The sequence below is a fragment of the Daphnia pulicaria genome, chromosome 7 (assembly GCF_021234035.1).
Source record: "Daphnia pulicaria isolate SC F1-1A chromosome 7, SC_F0-13Bv2, whole genome shotgun sequence".
Classification (NCBI taxonomy): Eukaryota; Metazoa; Arthropoda; class Branchiopoda; order Diplostraca; family Daphniidae; genus Daphnia; species Daphnia pulicaria.
Genome location: NC_060919.1, coordinates 14,411,598 through 14,430,257, shown reverse-complemented (window position 1 = coordinate 14,430,257; position 18,660 = coordinate 14,411,598). Strand labels below are relative to the sequence as shown.

At 38.6% G+C, this 18,660-nt stretch overlaps 4 protein-coding genes and 1 long non-coding RNA gene across 8 annotated transcripts; 3 read left to right on the top strand and 2 right to left on the bottom strand.

Annotated features, from left to right (window-relative positions):
* Positions 1 to 7: 7 nt before the first annotated feature.
* LOC124350880 lies at positions 8 to 3,346 on the bottom strand. Its single transcript, XR_006921232.1, has 7 exons — positions 3,108 to 3,346; positions 2,720 to 2,918; positions 2,175 to 2,562; positions 1,850 to 2,083; positions 1,672 to 1,719; positions 1,385 to 1,598; positions 8 to 1,323 (listed from the first exon to the last, which is right to left on the bottom strand). It is a non-coding gene; the product is annotated as an uncharacterized LOC124350880 (long non-coding RNA).
* A 554-nt stretch (positions 3,347 to 3,900) lies between these two features.
* LOC124350623 lies at positions 3,901 to 6,280 on the top strand. The gene is made up of 9 exons (XM_046801412.1): positions 3,901 to 4,046; positions 4,167 to 4,276; positions 4,346 to 4,430; positions 4,485 to 4,643; positions 4,710 to 4,905; positions 4,980 to 5,200; positions 5,283 to 5,405; positions 5,558 to 5,709; positions 5,795 to 6,280. The coding sequence occupies exons 1-9, from the start codon at positions 3,948 to 3,950 to the stop codon at positions 6,192 to 6,194; spliced, it is 1,545 nt and encodes a 514-aa protein (XP_046657368.1). The 5' UTR covers positions 3,901 to 3,947; the 3' UTR covers positions 6,195 to 6,280.
* A 323-nt stretch (positions 6,281 to 6,603) lies between these two features.
* On the top strand, positions 6,604 to 9,247 carry LOC124350586 (U3 small nucleolar RNA-associated protein 25-like). Its single transcript, XM_046801359.1, has 10 exons — positions 6,604 to 6,764; positions 6,828 to 7,613; positions 7,676 to 7,794; positions 7,851 to 7,988; positions 8,058 to 8,159; positions 8,224 to 8,364; positions 8,437 to 8,550; positions 8,612 to 8,786; positions 8,846 to 9,047; positions 9,116 to 9,247. The coding sequence occupies exons 2-10, from the start codon at positions 6,831 to 6,833 to the stop codon at positions 9,139 to 9,141; spliced, it is 1,800 nt and encodes a 599-aa protein (XP_046657315.1). The 5' UTR covers positions 6,604 to 6,764; positions 6,828 to 6,830; the 3' UTR covers positions 9,142 to 9,247.
* A 745-nt stretch (positions 9,248 to 9,992) lies between these two features.
* Positions 9,993 to 12,593, top strand: LOC124350617 (keratin, type I cytoskeletal 9-like). Of its 4 annotated transcripts, none has more exons than XM_046801404.1 (11): positions 9,993 to 10,019; positions 10,376 to 10,448; positions 10,491 to 10,969; positions 11,028 to 11,146; positions 11,204 to 11,335; positions 11,421 to 11,510; positions 11,577 to 11,714; positions 11,795 to 11,908; positions 11,966 to 12,140; positions 12,205 to 12,394; positions 12,462 to 12,593. In XM_046801404.1, exons 1-11 carry the CDS (start codon positions 10,008 to 10,010, stop codon positions 12,485 to 12,487), a joined length of 1,548 nt encoding a protein of 515 aa, XP_046657360.1. In that variant the 5' UTR covers positions 9,993 to 10,007; the 3' UTR covers positions 12,488 to 12,593. The 4 variants fall into 4 exon arrangements, with proteins under 4 accessions (XP_046657360.1, XP_046657358.1, XP_046657361.1 ...); XM_046801405.1 differs by lacking the exon at positions 9,993 to 10,019 and adding an exon at positions 10,125 to 10,256; XM_046801402.1 differs by having other exon boundaries at positions 10,376 to 10,969.
* A 1,512-nt stretch (positions 12,594 to 14,105) lies between these two features.
* LOC124350599 (wee1-like protein kinase) lies at positions 14,106 to 17,260 on the bottom strand. Its single transcript, XM_046801377.1, has 9 exons — positions 17,114 to 17,260; positions 16,617 to 17,039; positions 16,417 to 16,528; positions 15,600 to 15,714; positions 15,366 to 15,493; positions 15,092 to 15,299; positions 14,711 to 15,025; positions 14,371 to 14,638; positions 14,106 to 14,300 (listed from the first exon to the last, which is right to left on the bottom strand). Exons 2-9 carry the CDS (start codon positions 17,017 to 17,019, stop codon positions 14,137 to 14,139), a joined length of 1,713 nt encoding a protein of 570 aa, XP_046657333.1. The 5' UTR covers positions 17,020 to 17,039; positions 17,114 to 17,260; the 3' UTR covers positions 14,106 to 14,136.
* Between the last annotated feature and the right edge of the window lie 1,400 nt (positions 17,261 to 18,660).

Genomic DNA, 18,660 nt, shown 5'->3' with positions numbered 1-18,660 from the left:
TTGAATGGACGGGATACTGGGGTTACATGCGACTGTATCTATTTTATAAGACTTTGCTTCTCAAAGGAACGTTTCTGAATGTAAAGCTTTAAAGATAAAGTGTACGTGTCCCGCCATACCTCGACTAACACGTTCTTCCCTACGATTCCCTGATGTGTCAAGATTTGGCATGTTTAATGCAAGTTGTGCGCGTATTCAAAATTCTGACATATTCAAAACAGACCGGTACTAAGGTAAATAGGCCATTGTAACAGCTTCGGTATCGGCTATGGAAAATATAAATATATACGTAGGTTTTAAAATTTTTATGAATCTGGAACCTATTCCCTGCACACCTATACCGGAGTACCGGCTGGACGAAATAAATGACGTCGGGATTATGCAAAGTAAGGTGAGCGCGTGTGTGTGAGGAGTGTAAATAAATTATTTAAAAAAATATGGGACTTACCGCCACCAAGACAGTGTTGATTGAATTCCCTCCTATTACATATGTAGCCCTGCATAATAAAAAAATCTCTTTCGCTCGAAAATTGTAGATTGATGTAGAAGAGCATAAATTTTAATCAAGCAAATATCGGCAAATATTGAAAAACTAACGTTCTAAGTATTAAGTACATGTTATTTTTTAACGTATGCTTAACAATTGGATTTTAAAAATTTATGACAAGGTATACGCCTAATAGTTTGATGCCAGTCCTTTTTTTTAAACTTTTGAATATATTTATTTCCCAGGCTTATTTGTTTGCGTGTTTTTATTTCAGGGTTTCCCTGACAACTCTAGCGGGTTGCTGCAAGATTCCAGCTGATAAAAAGAATGATTTTTTCCCCGATGACCGACACATCTTCAAAACTATTCAACTTGTTTGTCGCAAGTTTTGATAATAATTACCCAGCTAGATGACAGGCCACTGGCTGTTGTTTCTACTTGGACTGGTAAGATGCGTTTCAAGCGACGCTACTTATCTGAGCGGAAAACACCTCATCGTTGGAGTGCAGGTTTGTGTTGGCTTCTATCATCTAAATATGAAAACACAAAATTAATTTGTAGCTGAATTTTTAAAATGTAATTTTCTCAAGGAAATCGAAACCCATCTTTATGTGAAGAGAAACTCATCCGGACATATTATCAAAGTTGACGGCGTAGCTGCTTGGACTCTGGCAGCACTATCCCTTCGTTTAAATTTCACGTAAATCAATGTCAGATTTCACGCATACATATGTAATTGTATTAACTTATGTAATTATCATTTGCAGGTACTCGTTTCTTCAAGTCAACGACACCCGGCTAGAAAAACAAAGCGATGTTCTCCCAGGTCTTGCATACTACATGGCAAAAGGAGTAAAATACCATATAATAGAATTTTCTAAATCATAGCCCATTTACCTTATATAATGCGTTCCAGAAATGTGACTTGGTCATCGGAGCTCTTCTGATGACGTCTAGGCGTTTCGCAGCTATGGATCTCGCCGAAGGATACGCATACACGGACGCAGCTCTACTAATCCCGATGCCCGAATTATCAGACAATTCTGGCGCTATCCTTCAACCTTTTAATCTCGCTGTAAATGATTTAACTCGTTTCAATCAAACTAGTTTTCTGGGAAATTAATAACAGAGGTCACATATTGGAAATAGGTCTGGATCGGATTGTTGATCGTGACGCCCATTACCGCTGCAGTAGTTTACTTTTCAATTCGTCCAGTGACGTCTAAAGCCTCCTTGAACGGAAAATATTGCGGAAACATTAGTCAATTTCTATTTGGTGCACGTCAAGCCTTTTTCCAGCTTGTACAAATTTTACTGTTTCAAGGTGAGCAAATTAAAAACGATATTAACAGTTAATCATACCAATGATGCAATTTTCCCAGGGTTATACTTTCCACGGATGCGAAATGCAGTTTACTTTGTTGTTGGATCTTGGTGTCTGGGGGCTTTGGTGCTTGGCTGTGCTTACAACAGCCTCTTGATTTCTTACATCCTGGGATCCAACAGCGAACCTTTGGTAGATTCCCTTGCAAAACTGGTCAAGAATCCCAACGTCCAGCTTGTCGTTGAAAAAGGACGTGGTATAGAACTCGCTCTCTTGGTATTAAAGAATAAAAATTAAATCACAAATGTGGTCACATTTTTATAGTTATTGTCTGAACAGAATTATAACAATCAGGGACTCTACCAACAGCTTGGCGATAAAATGCGATCCCAGACGAAATCCAGTTGTGTGACGCTTCAAGAGTGCGTTGACCTTGTGAAATCTGGATCTTATGCTCATTTCAATGTAACAGCAATTCGAATTGAAATCACCAGAATTAACAAATGAAATTTAAGAATCTCATCAGATGATGAACCATCGATTTCTTCTGCATATTAAATTTTTTTTTGTTCTTTTAATATCTAAAAGCTTAAATCAACCGCTATCCACGCGATCGACGTCGATTACAAGGCAACCGGAAAATGTAATCTCGCATTGGCCAGAAATTTGGAAGCGATTCCTGGAACTTTGGCTTGGGCTTTGCCTAAAGGAAGTCCATTCACCAGAATCTTCGTCAAAGGGTGCTGAATATCTAAAATTGCAAATTTCAAATTTTTGAAAAAATTGTATGAGATGTTTTCGTGAATAATTGATGGATGAAAATTAATTTCCAGGTTTATGGAGTTGCACGAGGACGGATTGATTGAATTTCTGATTCGAAGGGTTCAGGAAGGAAACAACAACGTTACCAAATGCCTGGATGAAGCTCGATGGAGGCAGCAGAAAAAGGCAGTGTCCGGGAATGCTAGACAAATTTCATTGGGCAACTTCTCGGGAGCTTTTTACGTCTTAATAATCGGTTATTTCATTTCCTTTGTCTGCTTCATCCGTGAAAACATTTACTACAGGATGTCCAAGTGTTTTCACAAACGGTCGTACAAACAGAATCTTAGTCGGAAGGAAGCAGTCGAAAGGTTCACAATCAGAAAAAGTCGTAAAAGTTGACAACAATAATCTAAACAGTGCAGTAGAAGAGACAGATAAAGTATACCCATATTTGCAATAACCCAATAAAACATAAATGTTCACCTGTCATCTATCTGTCATTAATGTCTTTGGATTTTGGAATTTACTTACAATGTGCGCAATGGGTGAACATATTCACGAAATTTTAAGCTGAATGTGTAGTTACAATGTCTTTGGTCATTGTTGTCAAATACACACGGAACAAAACTAATTAAAGATGGTATGACCACGTTTACAGCTAATTGCACACGAATAAAAAATACACTAGACTAATACAATACTCAACACATGATAACGCAAGCACTGCAGATATGCAAAACTACTAACACTAGCAGAAGGCAATCAATCAATCATTTGTTATTAGCAGAACCCCGATTCAGCAACGCTGTCAAATTACCAGAATAATTTAAAAATTCCGTGGGGTCTGGTGAGGTTATTTTTAAAATTTCCCGAACAACAATGTTTTATTGTTATGCACATAGTGAGGTGATCCTTTGAAATGCAAGCGCTTTCTATATTATAATAGCAATTTCATAAAAATTAAAAATAAATTTTTCTTGTTTATTGCTACTAGAATTAAGAATTGGAAAAAGCTCGTTGTTTCGTCGTTCATACTTCATGTATCCTTGACGACTCAATCTCAAAAATTCAATTATAGGTACACGCCTCTGGTACACGCCTTTATAAGTTTTAGATTTCAATATTCATAAACAAAAGAATACCGAGAACCAAAGATTCGTTCGTGAACTTTTCGTATTTTAATACTAACTACATAAATTTAAGTTTTGTTTGTGCATGAATTCTCGAGGTATCCCTGACAACTATTAAATCTTTTATTATGTCCGTAGTCATAAAAAGTATTGTTCTTATCCAACCACTGACAAACGATGCCCAGCATCAAACAGTTCCACTGGTAGGCTCTTTGTTGAGAGTTTGATTACATTAACTGAGATGAAGACAACCTTGCTATTAATTTTACTTGGTTTGGCCAAGTTTGCTTCAAGTGAATACACGATCCTCAACGGGAAACACCTGATTGTTGGAGTGCAGGTATGTCCGCATATAATGCGCGTTTGTAACGAGTGCTATGCTCCAATAGCTAAAGTTATCGTTTCAAAATATTTATTTTAATTTTTTTCAATCGAGTTAATAAATGTTTTAATTCACTAGGATGCTGAACTTCACCTTAATGTGGAGAGAAATATTTCCGGTCACATCACCAAGATCGATGGAGTGGCGTTTAGGACTCTTGTAGATTTCGCTAATCGCTATAACTTCACGTATGTTGTTAACAGGGGCAAAATGGATTTAAATGTCATTATTTTGGTGACATTGTCTGTTGGTCGCAGGTACTCAATTCTACAGGTCAACGATACGCGATTAGAGAAGCAAAGCAAAGCGCTCCCCGGTCTGGCTTACTATCTTCAAAATGGAGTAAAATTTATTTAATATTAGAAATAAAATTGTTGAAATGAGCTGTCATTCCAGGAATGTGATTTGATCATTGGGTCCTTGGTGATGACGCCTGACCGGTACGCATTGATGGATTTCGCGGAAGGATACGCCTATTCATCCGTCGTTATTCTCATCCCAATGCCGGAATCATCAGACAATGGAGCCGCAATCGTTCTACCTTTTCAGTTCTCCGTAAAACATTTTCTTATCAATAAAATCAATAAATCAGGAAACTGAAAAGTCACATTGGAAAAATAGGTTTGGATTGGATTGTTGATCGTAATTCCTCTCACGGCTGTAGCAATCTGTTTTTCAATTGAACCTGTCAATCGGATGACACAGACCGATGAGAATGTTACAATTGATCAGCCAGTAGTAAGCAACAAAATTGGCCGTTTTGTATTGACAACTAGATTCGCTTTCTCTCAGATGATGCGCATTCTTCTGAATCAAGGTCAATCGATCGACGATAAACTATACCAATGCTTGAACGCTTATTTTAAATAACACCTTCTGTATTTTTAACAGGGGCATACTTTCCACGGATGCGAACTGCAGCTTATTTCGTTGTTGGATCATGGTGTCTGGGGGCTTTAATAGTCGTATGTTCCTATAACAGTCTCTTGATTTCTTATATTCTGGGATCCAGCGCTGCTGAACCACTTGTCGACTCTCCCTTGGAACTTGCTCGCAATTCGAATGTCCAGCTTATCGTTGATAAAGGGCGCGGTGCAGAATTAATTCTATTGGTAATAACTAGAATTGAAATGAACTCGTGCTGTTATTTGAACGAACGTTTTGTTAAATTTCTTTTGATGGAAAACATTCCAGTCTGCCAAAATAGGACTTTACAAACAACTAGGAGATAAGTTACGATCCCAGTCGAAATCCAATTGCGCAACTCGTCAAGAGTGCATCGACCTCGTGAAATCAGGATCTTATGCGTATATAAATGTAATTTGATTAGCTACGGATAAAACATATTATACTAGAGAAATGGCCCTTTTTCCCGTTAGAGATTAAAAGTTTTGAAATGAAATCCAGTACACTATAAAGCGATTAACCAGAAATAATTAGTAATTACATTCCTTATTTTTTAAAAAAAGACCAAACTTGTGGCTATCAACTTCATCGACGAAGATTACATTGCGACTGGAAAATGTAATCTCGCATTGGCCCACCAGACCGAATCCATACCTGGATCTTTTGCTTGGGCGCTACCCAAAAGAAGCCCTTACACCCGGCTGTTTACCAAAGGGTATAGCTATTGGATACATTTACGTTTGACTCCTCATTCCAATCTTTTAAGACTTCTTTCCTTTAAAAATGTCTTTCTGGACTAGATTCATGGAGCTGCACGAAGCCGGACGGTTTGAATTTTGGACTCGGGTGTATCAGAAAAAATATACAAACGCCACTTATTGTCTAAACGAGGCCCATAAAAGGCGGGAGCAGCGCAATCTGTCTAAAAGTAAAACCAAAATTACCTTGAATAACTTCTCGGGCGCATTTTACGTCTTAGCCCTTGGCTACTTCATTTCTTTCGTCTGTTTTGTGCGAGAAAATATTTGTTTTAGACTCAATAGATATAATCAAAGGCAAAAGAAAAACAACGTCAGACGGAAAGCGCTTACTCCAAAAGCAACGGATAACCATCCTCCTGAACGAGGACACAAGTTGGCGCCCAAGATTTTCGCTTTTAGATTCGTGCTGTCTGAACACAAAGAAAGGGTTTTGACTTAAAGGAATCATAATGGTTGCAATGAGGGCGAAAAACGGAGTGGAAAATGTGTACGATTACTAGTGAATGTTGTTACCATATACCTGTAACGTAGAATGTATGTATTTTTTTTCTCTGATATAATAAAGCTAAAATGGAAAGTTAATCACAAAAAAACGTTGAATTCAAATTTGGTCGAATTTTGGTTTTTCGTGGGTCCACGCCATCTAACGAAACACATTCGAAGCACGCACAGAATTTGAATATTTTCTTCAACCATTAAATGTAAATACTCTATTTTATTTGTATTTTAATTTCTGGAGAAACTTGAAATAATTTTAGTTGAGTTTCCAGTTAAAATTTCTAGATAAAATAAAAAATGTGTTGTCAGCAATTCGATTTAAAAATTGTAGGCAACTGCAGATTCCTCCAGCAGACGAACATAGTCAACAAACATTACTTTGAAGTGATTCTGCTCACTGCGTCCACACGTGGCAATTGACTGAAAAGTGAAAAGTTTTAACTATTATTTTTCGTGTGATTAGACGATTACTAAAAGTATTGAAGACTTCTTAACCCATTGACTACATTCAGTAAGTCTTTAAAGGTCCCTTTTCAAAATTCGAATTCCTTATGAACGTATATTTATTCCCTAGGACATGTTTGGTTCACGTGGTAGAGGCCGAGGTGGAGATCGCGGTGGTTCTCGAGGCAGAGGCCGTGGTGGAGATCGAGGAGGATTTCGAGGTAGAGGCAGAGGTGGTGGCGACCGTGGAGGATTTCGTGGTGGTAGCCGAGGCCGAGGTGGAGGAGATCGTGAAGGATTTCGGGGAAGCAGTAGAGGTAGAGGCGGTGGAGATCGTGAAGGATTTCGAGGCAGAGGACGTGGTGGAGATCGCGGAGGTGACCGTGGTGGATTTAGAGGCGGCAGCAGGGGCCGAGGTGGAGGAGATCGTGAAGAAAGAGGCGGTTTCAGAGGTTCCAGAGGTGTTTCAAGAGGAAGTTTCAGAGGAAGTGATCGTGGAAACTTTGGAGGTGACAGGGGTGCTCGTGGAAGCTGGGCTGACTCAGGCAGTTCCGGTCATAGAGGTGCCCCAAGAGGTGGCCGTGGAAGAGGAGCACCTGCTTTCTCCAACAATGGAAGAGAGAGTCCAGAGCAAATCATCAGTCCAGGCAAAGAAAAAAAATTTCACCAGAAAGAATCTGAAATCAAATTGGGATTGCAAATCTATGTTGCCTTCAAGAAAACTCCAGTTATTATTGATGAACTTGAAAAGCTACCAGGATTTCATTCAGTTCGTGCACCACCTAATGAGAAGGAAAATGAGAAAATCATCTTGTTTAAAGACATGGAATCACTTGATGCTGCTAGAGAAATCCTTGATGCCCATGAAAATGTTCAATCCACAAATCAAATGGGATTAAAATCAATTGTAAAACAGGTAAATCAGTATATTTCATTTTACATTTTCGACATTACGTTTATTAATTTTTTTCATTACAGCGTAAAGCCTCAGATGCCTGCAAAGTTTACCTCAGTTTTAGTGAAGCTGTTACCGAAGAGGCTATTAAAAAACTTGATGACAACATTAAAGAAGTTACCCTCTTCATAGAAAAAAATAGGCAATTTAAGGCATTTTCTCAAGACTTTCTGGTATCATAATCAATTTTATTAACAGCTGTGCACTGCAATTTGCAACACTCAAAGAAGCCAAAATTGCAGCTGGGAAATTGAAGAGACACTTGAGTCAAATTCAGAGCTTACTTCAAGTGGATGTTTATAAGCCGAAGACAGAAGATGATGTTCCCGAAAATTTGTGAGTTTGACTTCTCATTTTGAATTCCAAATTTACCTGACAAATTTAATTCCCCCTTTTATTATCAAGAGCTTCTATTTGCCAAGTTTATCTGAAGTTCAACGAACCTTATGATGAAAAAGCTGTGAAAAAGCTTGACACCACCATTGAAGCAATTCTTCCAGTTCACAGGTATTTGACAGCAACTTACTCAAGGTTTAAAGTATTTAAAAACAAAACTTGTTTTTCCCAACAGCTGCAATGTGCGTTTTGCAACTCGTGAAGAAGCAGAGAGTGCAGCCGAGAAAATAAAGACAAAGATTGGTGAAAACGGCCTACGACTTGTGGATGTGTATAGTCTGCCATCAAAGGCAGCTAATAGTGTACCACAAGACAAGTGAGTTACAATTAGTTTGTTTACATGTTTCACAATTATTTTGTTAACTATTCTCATTATTATTCTTTTAAGGGTTGTACTAAGAGATGTTCCGAAAGAGGCCTCTCTTAAAGATTTCGTCTCTCAGTTCCCTGATGCCAATGCTGTGGTTATTTACAAAAATACTTTCCCTGCCTCCAAGTTTTGGTATGGCATTGATATTTTCTTGTTTTATCAGCAAATTCTAATATCACGATTTATTATTTAGTCATGCTTATCTTGGTTTCGACAACGCGGAGCGGGCAGCAGAAATATTAAGTTCTACCGATTTAAAAATTGCCGGGAAAAAAGTATACGTTTTCCCAGCATACTCGGATTTATTACAGGAACTTCTCGATTTAGGCGAAATCAAGGCCAAACTGCCTGAATCCGACACCAAAGAGGTAGTCAGGTTCCATCGAATATTTCATTAGTGTCATCTTAAAATTTTTTGCCATCATAGGGACCTCCAAGCAAGAAAAGGAAGGTTGAAAACGAAGACGAAGAAATGGAAAGTGATGATGAAGCCAGTGGAGAAGAAGAGGATGAATTAGACGAAGAGGGCGAAGAGGAGGGAGAAGAAGGTGAAGAGGAGGGAGAAGAAGAAGGGGAGGAAGAGGAAAGTGAAGATGAAGAAGGTCAGGAAGGAGAAGATGATGACGAAGGTAATTTATCTTAATGGATTGAAAATTTCTATTCAAATAATTTATTTTTGTTTCGTATTTTCAAACAGAAGACGATGAGGAGGAAAGTGACTAAATGGAAATTCTACACTGTCTAGAAATTAATGATTTCATTCTTGACAAATAATGAAGTATGAACTGTTTTCGTGACGCATTAACCAAATAAAGGTTATCAACGATGATGTTTGACAATTTTTCCTATCTCTATGACTCTAATTTAAACAAAATTTTTGTGCTAGAATTGAAGTTACAGAATGGCGTTTTTCCGAAATTTGTTTGCTTGGTTTTTTGGGGTTAAAAATAGAATTTAAACGATTAGCTGTAAACATCGGTTTCAGCAAAAAAAAAAAAGTGAGATTTTGCAAATCTGTATTACTTACACAAGCTTGAGTTAAACCACAGTTCTTCAAAGAAACCCCTGTGGGGGGGGGGGGTACTAAAGTCAATCTTGGGAAGTTAGGAGAACGCAAACAAAATTGTTTGTGTACTCAATTTTGTTAGGCCCATATATCTTTGTTCACCTTAGAAATGTGGGGAGAAGTCTCAGTCATACACACATTTCACGAATCATTGAATTTGTCAAACCATTTTATCCCCCTTGCACCCCATAGTTAGAATTGAAAAGACTACTTTTTTTCTAAAAATACCTGGAAAGAAAACGGAAAAAGGCTTTTTTGCTGCGGTTCCGCAGAGCTAAAAGTCGTGCGAGTTCTCGACTAGTGATCATCGTATCCTACAATCGTAGTAGCCTTAGTGGGTGCGCTCTCCGATCTGGTGTCTAGCAGGTGTTGGTAACCAATAGTTAATTCCATGGTTAATTTAGCTGCAAATTTTGCTTTACCAGTAACGCAGATAAAAATTTAAAACCGCGTGGTCTTGAATTCTTGATCTGTGCCGGTAACTGGTAAGGTCTGCTCTCTAAAAGACCTACTTGATATTGGTATGCTAGAATACGTAATAATGCTTTCATTTTCTTTAAAAAACTTTATAACTTTTGTTGATTGATTTCCATTTTGAATTAAATTTTGAAATAAATGGAAAACAATTTTTGTAAATAGAAATTTAAAAGGTTGTAGCCTACTGCAGATTGCTCATAATGCTCAAGCAGACGAACGTAGTTGACAAATCTTATTTTGTTTTTAGAAATTAGAAGTTTCTGTTATAGCTATTGCTTCCAGCCTTCCACACGTGGTATACAACACCGTTCGAAGTCTTTAACTATTATTCTTGTATATTAGTTTTGACCAAATTCAGAATGACTTAAATGTTTTATTTTATTTTAATTACTAATCAATGTATTCATTCCCTAGAATATGTCTGTTTCTCGTGGTAGAGGCCGAGGTGGAGATCGTGGAGGAATTCGTGGTGGTGGCCGAGGCCGAGGTGGAGATCGTGGAGGAATTCGGGGTGGTGGCCGAGGACGAGGTGGAGGAGATCGTGGAAAAACAGGTGGTTCCAGAGGTGCAGAGGGAAATTTAAGAGGAAATGGCAGGGGTCATCGTGGAAGCTTGGCCGACTCGAGCAATTCTGGCCATAGAGGTAGCCCAAGAGGTAGCCCAAGAGGTGGTCGTGGAAGAGGAACACCTGCTTCCTCCAAAAGTAGAAGATATAGTCGAAGGCAAAGAATCAGTCAAGGCAAAGACAAAATAGTTGAACAGAAAGAATCAGAAATTGAATTAGGATTGCAGATCTATGTTGCCTTCAAGAAAACTCCAGTTATTATTGATGAACTCGAAAAGCTACCAGGATTTCATTCAGTTCATACACCACCAAATGAGAAGGAAAATCAAAAGATCATCTTGTTCAAAGACATGGAATCACTTGATGCTGCTAGGGCTATCCTCGACGCCCATGAAAATGTTCAATTCACAAACCAAAGGGGACTGAAATCAATAAAATCTCAGGTGTGTAATTTTATTTTATTTTTCAGGTATTAATGTATTATTAATTTTTTTTTTACAGCGTAAAGCCTCAGATGCCTGCAATGTTTTCCTTAAGTTTAGTGAAGCTGTTGATGAAGAGACTGTTAAAAAGCTTGATGACAGCATTAAGGAAGTTGACCTCTTCATAGATAAAAGAAGGCAATTCAAGGCATTTTTATCAAGACTTTCTGGTATCATAATCAATTTACTTAACAGATGTGCATTGCAATTTGCAACACTAGAAGAAGCTACGATTGCAGCTGGGAAATTGAAGAAACACTTCAGTCAAGTTCAGAGCTTACCTGAAGGGAGTAACCCAAAGGCAGAAAAAAATGTACCTGGAAATTTGTGAGTTTGACTTATTGTTTTGAACTCCATATTCAAATGACTAACTTCATTTCCACTTACATATTATAAATTGCTTCTATTATAGTTTAGTATATTTGATGTTTAAAAAAAATTATGATGAAGAGGCTGTGAAAAAGCTTGACACCACCATTGAAGCAATTTTTCCAGTTTACAGGTAATTTAACTGCTACTTACTCAAGATGTAAAGTAATATATAAAAAATTTGATATCTTCCCAACAGCGGTATTTTGCGTTTTGCAACTCGTAAGGAAGCAGAGAGTGCAGCTGAGAAATTGAAGACAAAAATAGGTGAAAATAGCTTACGGTCTGCGGATGTGGGTTATCTTCGATCATCCTATAACAAAGTACCACAAGACAAGTGAGTTATACTCAATTACTTAATTTGTTCACAAGTTTGACAATTTTATTTCAAGTACTAATCGCCTTATTTTATTTAAGGGTTGTACTAAGAGATGTTCCGAAAAATGTCTCTTGTTTTGATATTATCTCTCAGTTTCCTGATGCCAATGCTGTGGTTATTTACAAAAAGACATTCCCTGCCTCCAAGTTTTGGTAAAATATTAATCCCTTCTTTATAGACAAATTTTAATTCCACGATATTTTATTTAGTCATGCTTATCTTGGTTTCGACACCGCGGAGCGGGCAGCCGAAATATTAAGTTCTACCGATTTAAAAATTGCCGGGAAAAAAGTATACGTTTTCCCAGCATACTCGGATTTATTACAGGAACTTCCCGATTTAGGCGAAATCAAGGCCAAACTGCCTGAATCCGACACCAAAGAGGTACTAGTCAGGTTCCATCGAATATTTCATTAGTATCATCTTAAAATTTTTCGCCATCATTTAGGGACCACCAAGCAAGAAAAGGAAGGTTGAAAACGAAGACGACGAAATGGGAAGTGATGAAGAAGCCAATGGAGAAGAAGAGGATGAAGTAGATGAAGAAGGCGAAGGCGAAGAGGAGGGAGAAGAAGAAGAAGGGGAGGAAGAGGAAAGTGAAGATGAAGATGGCCAGGAAGAAGGAGATGATGACGAAGGTAATTTATCTAAATGGATTGAAAATTTCTATTCAAAATATTTATTTTTGTTTCGTATTTTCAACAGAAGACGATGAGGAGGAAAGTAACTAAATGGAAATTCTACACTGTCTAGAAAATAATGATTTCATTCTTGACAAATAATGAAGTATGAACCGTTTTCGTGACGCATTAACCAAATAAAGGTTATCAACGATGATGTTTTTGTATCAAAAAATTATTGTGCTAGAATTGAATTTACAGGACGGCAGAGATTTCAATAATTTCCAGAAATTTTTTAGCCTGGTTTTTTAGGTTCACATGACAACTCCAACGGTTCAGCTAATAAAAGAGTAATTTCTCAAATCTGAATAACAAACTGGACTTAAAACCACGGTTGCTTCCAAAGAAATCCCTGCGGGAGCTAATTAAAAGTCAATCTTGGAAGTAAAGGAAGCATTACAAGGTTAGGAGAACGCAAACGAAAGTAGTTGAGTATTTAATTTTGGTATACTTTTATGCACCTGCAAAATGTGGGGAGAAATCTCAGTCATACAAACAGTTCGTTATAGAATTTGCCAAACCGGTTAATCCCCCTGAAGCTTTTACACGCTTGACGTGTCTGAACTTGTCGGTTGGCTAAGCATTTGAACAAAGGAAAAATCTAGGAAAGTCCAGAAAACTACTTTTTAAAAAACATGAAGGCCAATTGGGTACGTACCTGTACCAGTAACGAAAATTTCGAAAGTAATGCGTGTCGACTCCATAGGCTAATTTTATCGTTGCACTTATTATTTTAAAAAGTTCGACGGTTACACATATTATGTGATTGTTCGAGAGAAATTTCGGTGACCTACCTGAGCACCTGTTTACGCTAGATAAGGGAATTCGATATGTAACCATGAAATCCGAGCTTTCACGGTTATCAATCCTTGAGGGTCGTCCTTCCACGCAGCTATGACGTCAAACGTTTTGCGGGGCAATTTGAATCTCACATTTTACTTGTCTCTAGCATGTTCAGTCTGCACCATGTGGTACCGTCACACTTTGACTGCCCTTGAAAACCACCCCAGCCCCCCACCCCACCCTCCATTCAAACCTTTATCACCATGAAGACGACCTTTTTTTCAAGGTAGCCAAAAAAAAAACGGTTTTAATTTTCCAGGCAATAATAAGTCGTGTAATAAAACTCCCCTGTTCTTTACAATACAATCGACATGAAACACAGCTGAAGACAGGTAGGGAAAAAAATTAACACAGACCCAGAGAGACAGGGCGTGGGGGTTATTTAGACGAAACATTCACACAGGCACGCACACGTACAAAAAAAAACGGAATGAAATGTGAAAAGATGCCCATACTTTTTAGCAGTGCTCTAGCAAAAATAAGGGGGAAAAAAGTGGGATGGTCCCACTTAGGACTCAAATAAGAAATATAGATTCTGATTAACGACAAGCAAATCACAGCGCGAACCAAATTAACACACAAGGCACTCCAATTCCAACTTTTTTTCAAGACTCTTTCCGTGCGAAGGGGCGGGGCTTAAAAAGGCTAGTATCTTTTGTTCTCTATTTCAACATTCAAATTTTGATATTTTAAAAATCTCTTAAAAATGAAAATGACGATTGAAATTTTTCCAATGCATAAACGTTCAGCTTTTCACGTTGGCGAAATATGTACGTAGTAGAAGTCGTTATAATATTTTCTTTGTTTTTTTTTCTTTATGTTTTCAGTTTTTGTTTGCTTTTAATTATCTTTTTTTTTTAGAAGTCTGCATTGCTTAGACTTCTGTTCATTTTCCGACCTAACAAGAGTCGTCTTGCTGCACAAGGTTCGTTCATTTGGAGTTTAGGCATTTTGGGAGCTGGCACTTCCTCGAGAGAAAACCTCGATAGCGGCATTAAATTTTGAATATGACGAGCGGCTTCTGTAAACACCCAAAAAAGTAAAATATTAATAAATGTTTCGATAAATCGAAATGGCAGACATCAACATACCTTGAAGTTTCTCGGAGAGTTGTCGGTTCTTTAGTCGTTCAGCATTCAGTTCACGACTTAGTTGGTCTTTAGACTTGGCACCGTTTGGCCCTAGGACGGGGTGCTGTGTCAACACTTGGGTCGACGGCCTTAAGGTCGGGTCGGGGTGGATCATCAACTCCAGAAGATTGTGTAGCTCGATAGAGTACCGGCCGTTATATGGCAAACGGCCCTGTCGGATCGCGTGCCACTCGTCACCATTCTTTGGTAGTTGACCACCGCCAGCCATCTAACGAGGATAACAACAAGGAAACAGTTAAATAATGAACTGACAAGAGATGATTCGATAGTGGATTATTACCTCGTAGATTGTAAGACCCAGGGAAAAGATATCAGCTTTGGCTAGATTGTCGTAATTTTCCTGTAGGATTTCGACGGGCAAGTAACGGCAATCGCCTTCTTCCACGATTGGCTGCACAACCGACGTCACGTGACCCAAATCTCCAATTTTATAAGTCACTGATCCGTAATCGTCATCAAGTTCGTCAAATCCATCGTCGCTGTCGTGGTGAACCGAGCAGTCGTCGATATTCTCACGGCAGATAAAAATGTTACCCGGCTTGATATCCATATGGGCCAACTGTTTGGAATGAATGTAATGTAATCCTTCTGCAATCTAAAAGAAAAATAACAAGAAATAAATTAACTACTGCCAGAAATGGATAGAAAAAATAAAACCAACCTGCAACAATGTCGATTTTAATTGCGGTTCATTGACTATGACATTGTTTTGTTGATTAGTGCGAATCAATTCTTCGAGGGTGCCAGAATTGCAGAATTCGTTCTGAATGATCATGTGACCATTTTCAGCCCAGGCCGAATAATAGCGAACAACATGTGGGTGCTGGCCAAGGACTGCGTGAGCCCATACTTCGTTAAGAGCAGATCGTCTAAAAAGAGAGAGGAAAACAAATGTTAATTATTGGCTTATTGGTAGGACATTCTTTGATGCTTACTCATTTGGGGATCCAGCTACTGGCATCAAACTTTTCTTGACGGCATAGGTGCATCCATCAAGCCTGTTAAGGCATTTGTGCACTGAACCGAATTCTCCTTTTCCAATCAGGCAGATCTCATGGAATTCCTAATGTTTTTTAGGAATAAAAAAAAAGGGTTAGATCCATGTGGTTCGATGTGGCACACGGAAAAAGGGGTTGTGTACCCAAATCTCCTTGGGAATTTTACTGTACCTTGTGGTATCTGGGGACACTAGTTTGATGCAGAGCAATCCTTTTCGGGGGCAATTCTTCGTCTGATTCATCGGTTGCTTCATGGACCTCTTCGTCAAAGGAATTCACTAACGACCTGTCACAGCAAATAGATTAAATTAGATTTTATGGGGAAAAAAAACATGTTTTCATTTTTCGAAGTCTTGGAACACGGTAGAACAAGATAATTGAAACGAAGGCTTACTCCACCCACCCCTGCCATTTCAACACAAAAGGCTTGGGAGGAAAAAAACGAGGGACAAATCCCTCTATTGTTCCCAATAAACATATCACGTTGCACACAATTTAAGAGTCCCCCCCATCTTAACCTGGCCTGTCAAGTCAAAACTGCACTTTCTTTAGAGTCTACGGAAATTTCACAAAAAATACGTTGTGACTGCATAACCAGAAAATCAACCTTGCGAAATGTTATGCGTCCTTGACAGTTTGAGGGAAATGGGATGGTTTAGAAATGTTTCTCTGAATCTCAAGGAAAACCGGATTAATGTCTTACTTTCAAACTTTGCATGGTAGGAAAATTCAAACTAACGCTTCGGGTTATGCAACAACCACTGAATTACTGATAACCGGTTGGGATATATGAGTCACCCAACTGCGAACGCATCACCATATATCGCTAAGGCTAATAGATGCAAAATGTGTGTCTATAAAAGGACATCTTGCATCCGGCACGTATTTTCAGCGAAGCTTTCCGTTAAAGTTAGCCATTATATAAACAGAAGAAACCCATAGTGAAAGAGAAATGAAGAAATAAGGGAAGTGCAGCAAAAGAACTTACCCATTGAGGCTTCGTTTAGATCTGGTTCTCTTCTTGCTAGTCAACAGCATTCCAGTTGGTGTAAATGGGTTGACATTGGCAGCAGGTGGAGTGTCCAAGTTGTCTTTTTTATCTATAGAAGAAAACATTCAATAAAGTTATTTTTGAAATCATAGAAAACGGGGAAAAGATAAACACAATGATGGGTGTACAATTCTTACCAGTTGATTTTGCAGAACTCATGTTGAATAGGGTCCTCATCCTGTTCCTTGGTGCAGGTGTAGCTAGAACTGGAGTAATCATAGCTGAACTGTTTTCCAGGAGAGTTTTGGGAGTTGCCGGGGAATCAAACAACCTCAGAGCCCGGACTCCACTGTAAGGGGGAGACATGGATTCTCTGGCTCTGGTTCGAAGAAACCTTGGCTTTCTAGGACTGGTTATCCGAATGGTCATTCCAAGGCCTTCATCACTTCCAGATGAGTCCAGACGATCTGATGAAATGTTGCTAGAAGTCCGGTCGATAGTCGAGGATGCCTCATGCAAATCTTCTTCGTCACTCAATGGGAATTCCAACCGCTGTGCTATGCGGCAATGGTTCTCTTCCATTTCGATATCGCGATCCATGATGACGCGTTGAACAGACTCTTGAAATTGAAACACACTAAAGTGAACTTTGTTTTCACCTCTTTGAGAAAAAAAATAAGTTAAAGTTTCTAACGCGTAAATGATGCGACGCGAGACTGTTCGACTTGATCTGAACACTGGTCACGACAGTTGTGTAGAGCTTTCAAAAATGACTGCCCGTTTCAGTGGCTTCCATTCTTTTTGTAATAGACGAATGCAGCGTTGCCAGACGCCAGCCCCCTACTTTTCACGTGTGTTTTGGTACAACTGTCATGGCGGCGCCCACAACGAGGGATGGGAAGCGCTTGCGGCAATGCGGTATAGAAAATTACCCGCCAAAACCCAATGCGTCACAACATGGCCGCCGGCCGCACAAAAATTCAAATTTCGTCACAACAAAACAGGAAACAGCTGCAATAACTTGGCTACTTTCACATTTGAAAAATAAATATTTCGATTTCTAATTTTATTTGTTTTTATTAACATAAAAATTTTTGAATTTATATTTTTAATAATAATGTTTTAAAAACATTTATTTGATAATGCCTTATAAAATGTCGTTAAAATCAAATTTTAAATAATCAAATTTTAAATGTAATTTTAATTTTATGGACATGTCATATGTGGTGCTGTTTTTTTATTTTTTTATTAACTAAACTTATCCTGAGCTATAAACGTATTGACAAAATAAAAGTGTGTGAAGCATAAACTGACGGTTGAATAACTTTAAGCGTTTAAAGGGTCTCGCTCGCGCTCCATGTATCAAAACAAGGATAACGCACCTTGCTGTTCGCAAACTGTGATCGCGGATCCACGGGTGACGGGAATTTTTACTATTTCTACCTGCAAAGGTGTAGGAAAGAAGTAAACAAACTTGGCACACAACAGGAGGAGGAAAAAACGCGTGCTATAACAAAGAAGCAAGGGGTTATATCTTGAAGGAAAAGGGCATCATCGAGGAAACCGTTGACCTAGTTGAACAGCCTTGTTATGCTTGATGGATTAGTTAATCGGGTCTATTCAACTGGACCATCATTCACACACTCCAAGGGGCCTAATTGCGATAGGGGGGACGTGTGTGTGCCCATAGTATTCATCGATATATTTTTCAAATGTCTCCCAATAATCCACTCTGATTTTGAGTCGCACTGAATATACAAATGGGCTAGTGAACTATGGTAACGTCCCTTCACACCGTGTAATCCATCTCCCAGGGAAATCCTAACTGTTTCGTATACCTGAGTGAGGTGAGTTCAGTTGGGGGTTTTGTGTGTGCTGCTGCCTGGCCAACTGGGCATTATGTACGTGCTCCTTTCGCCAATAACCTTTAAAAATATGAATCCCAAAGGCCAGCAAAAGGGGTACATAGGTGATTCACCCTTTCATATCTAGATTTTCTTTTATGTGTCGTGTTTTGAGCCCAAAACTCTTCGGCCCAACGGCTATTTCCACTTGAATTGACTTCACAACAATCTTTTTTCATGGCCAGCATCTTTTAGACGTTATGAAAATTCAATAATTTCTTATGTATTATTTTTTCCCTTTAAATATCGATTATTATTCTCAGATCGCCATTGAAGACGTGATGGCTGAAATCCTGTAGTCAATTCACCTTGTAACTCTGCCCCCTTTTATTACACC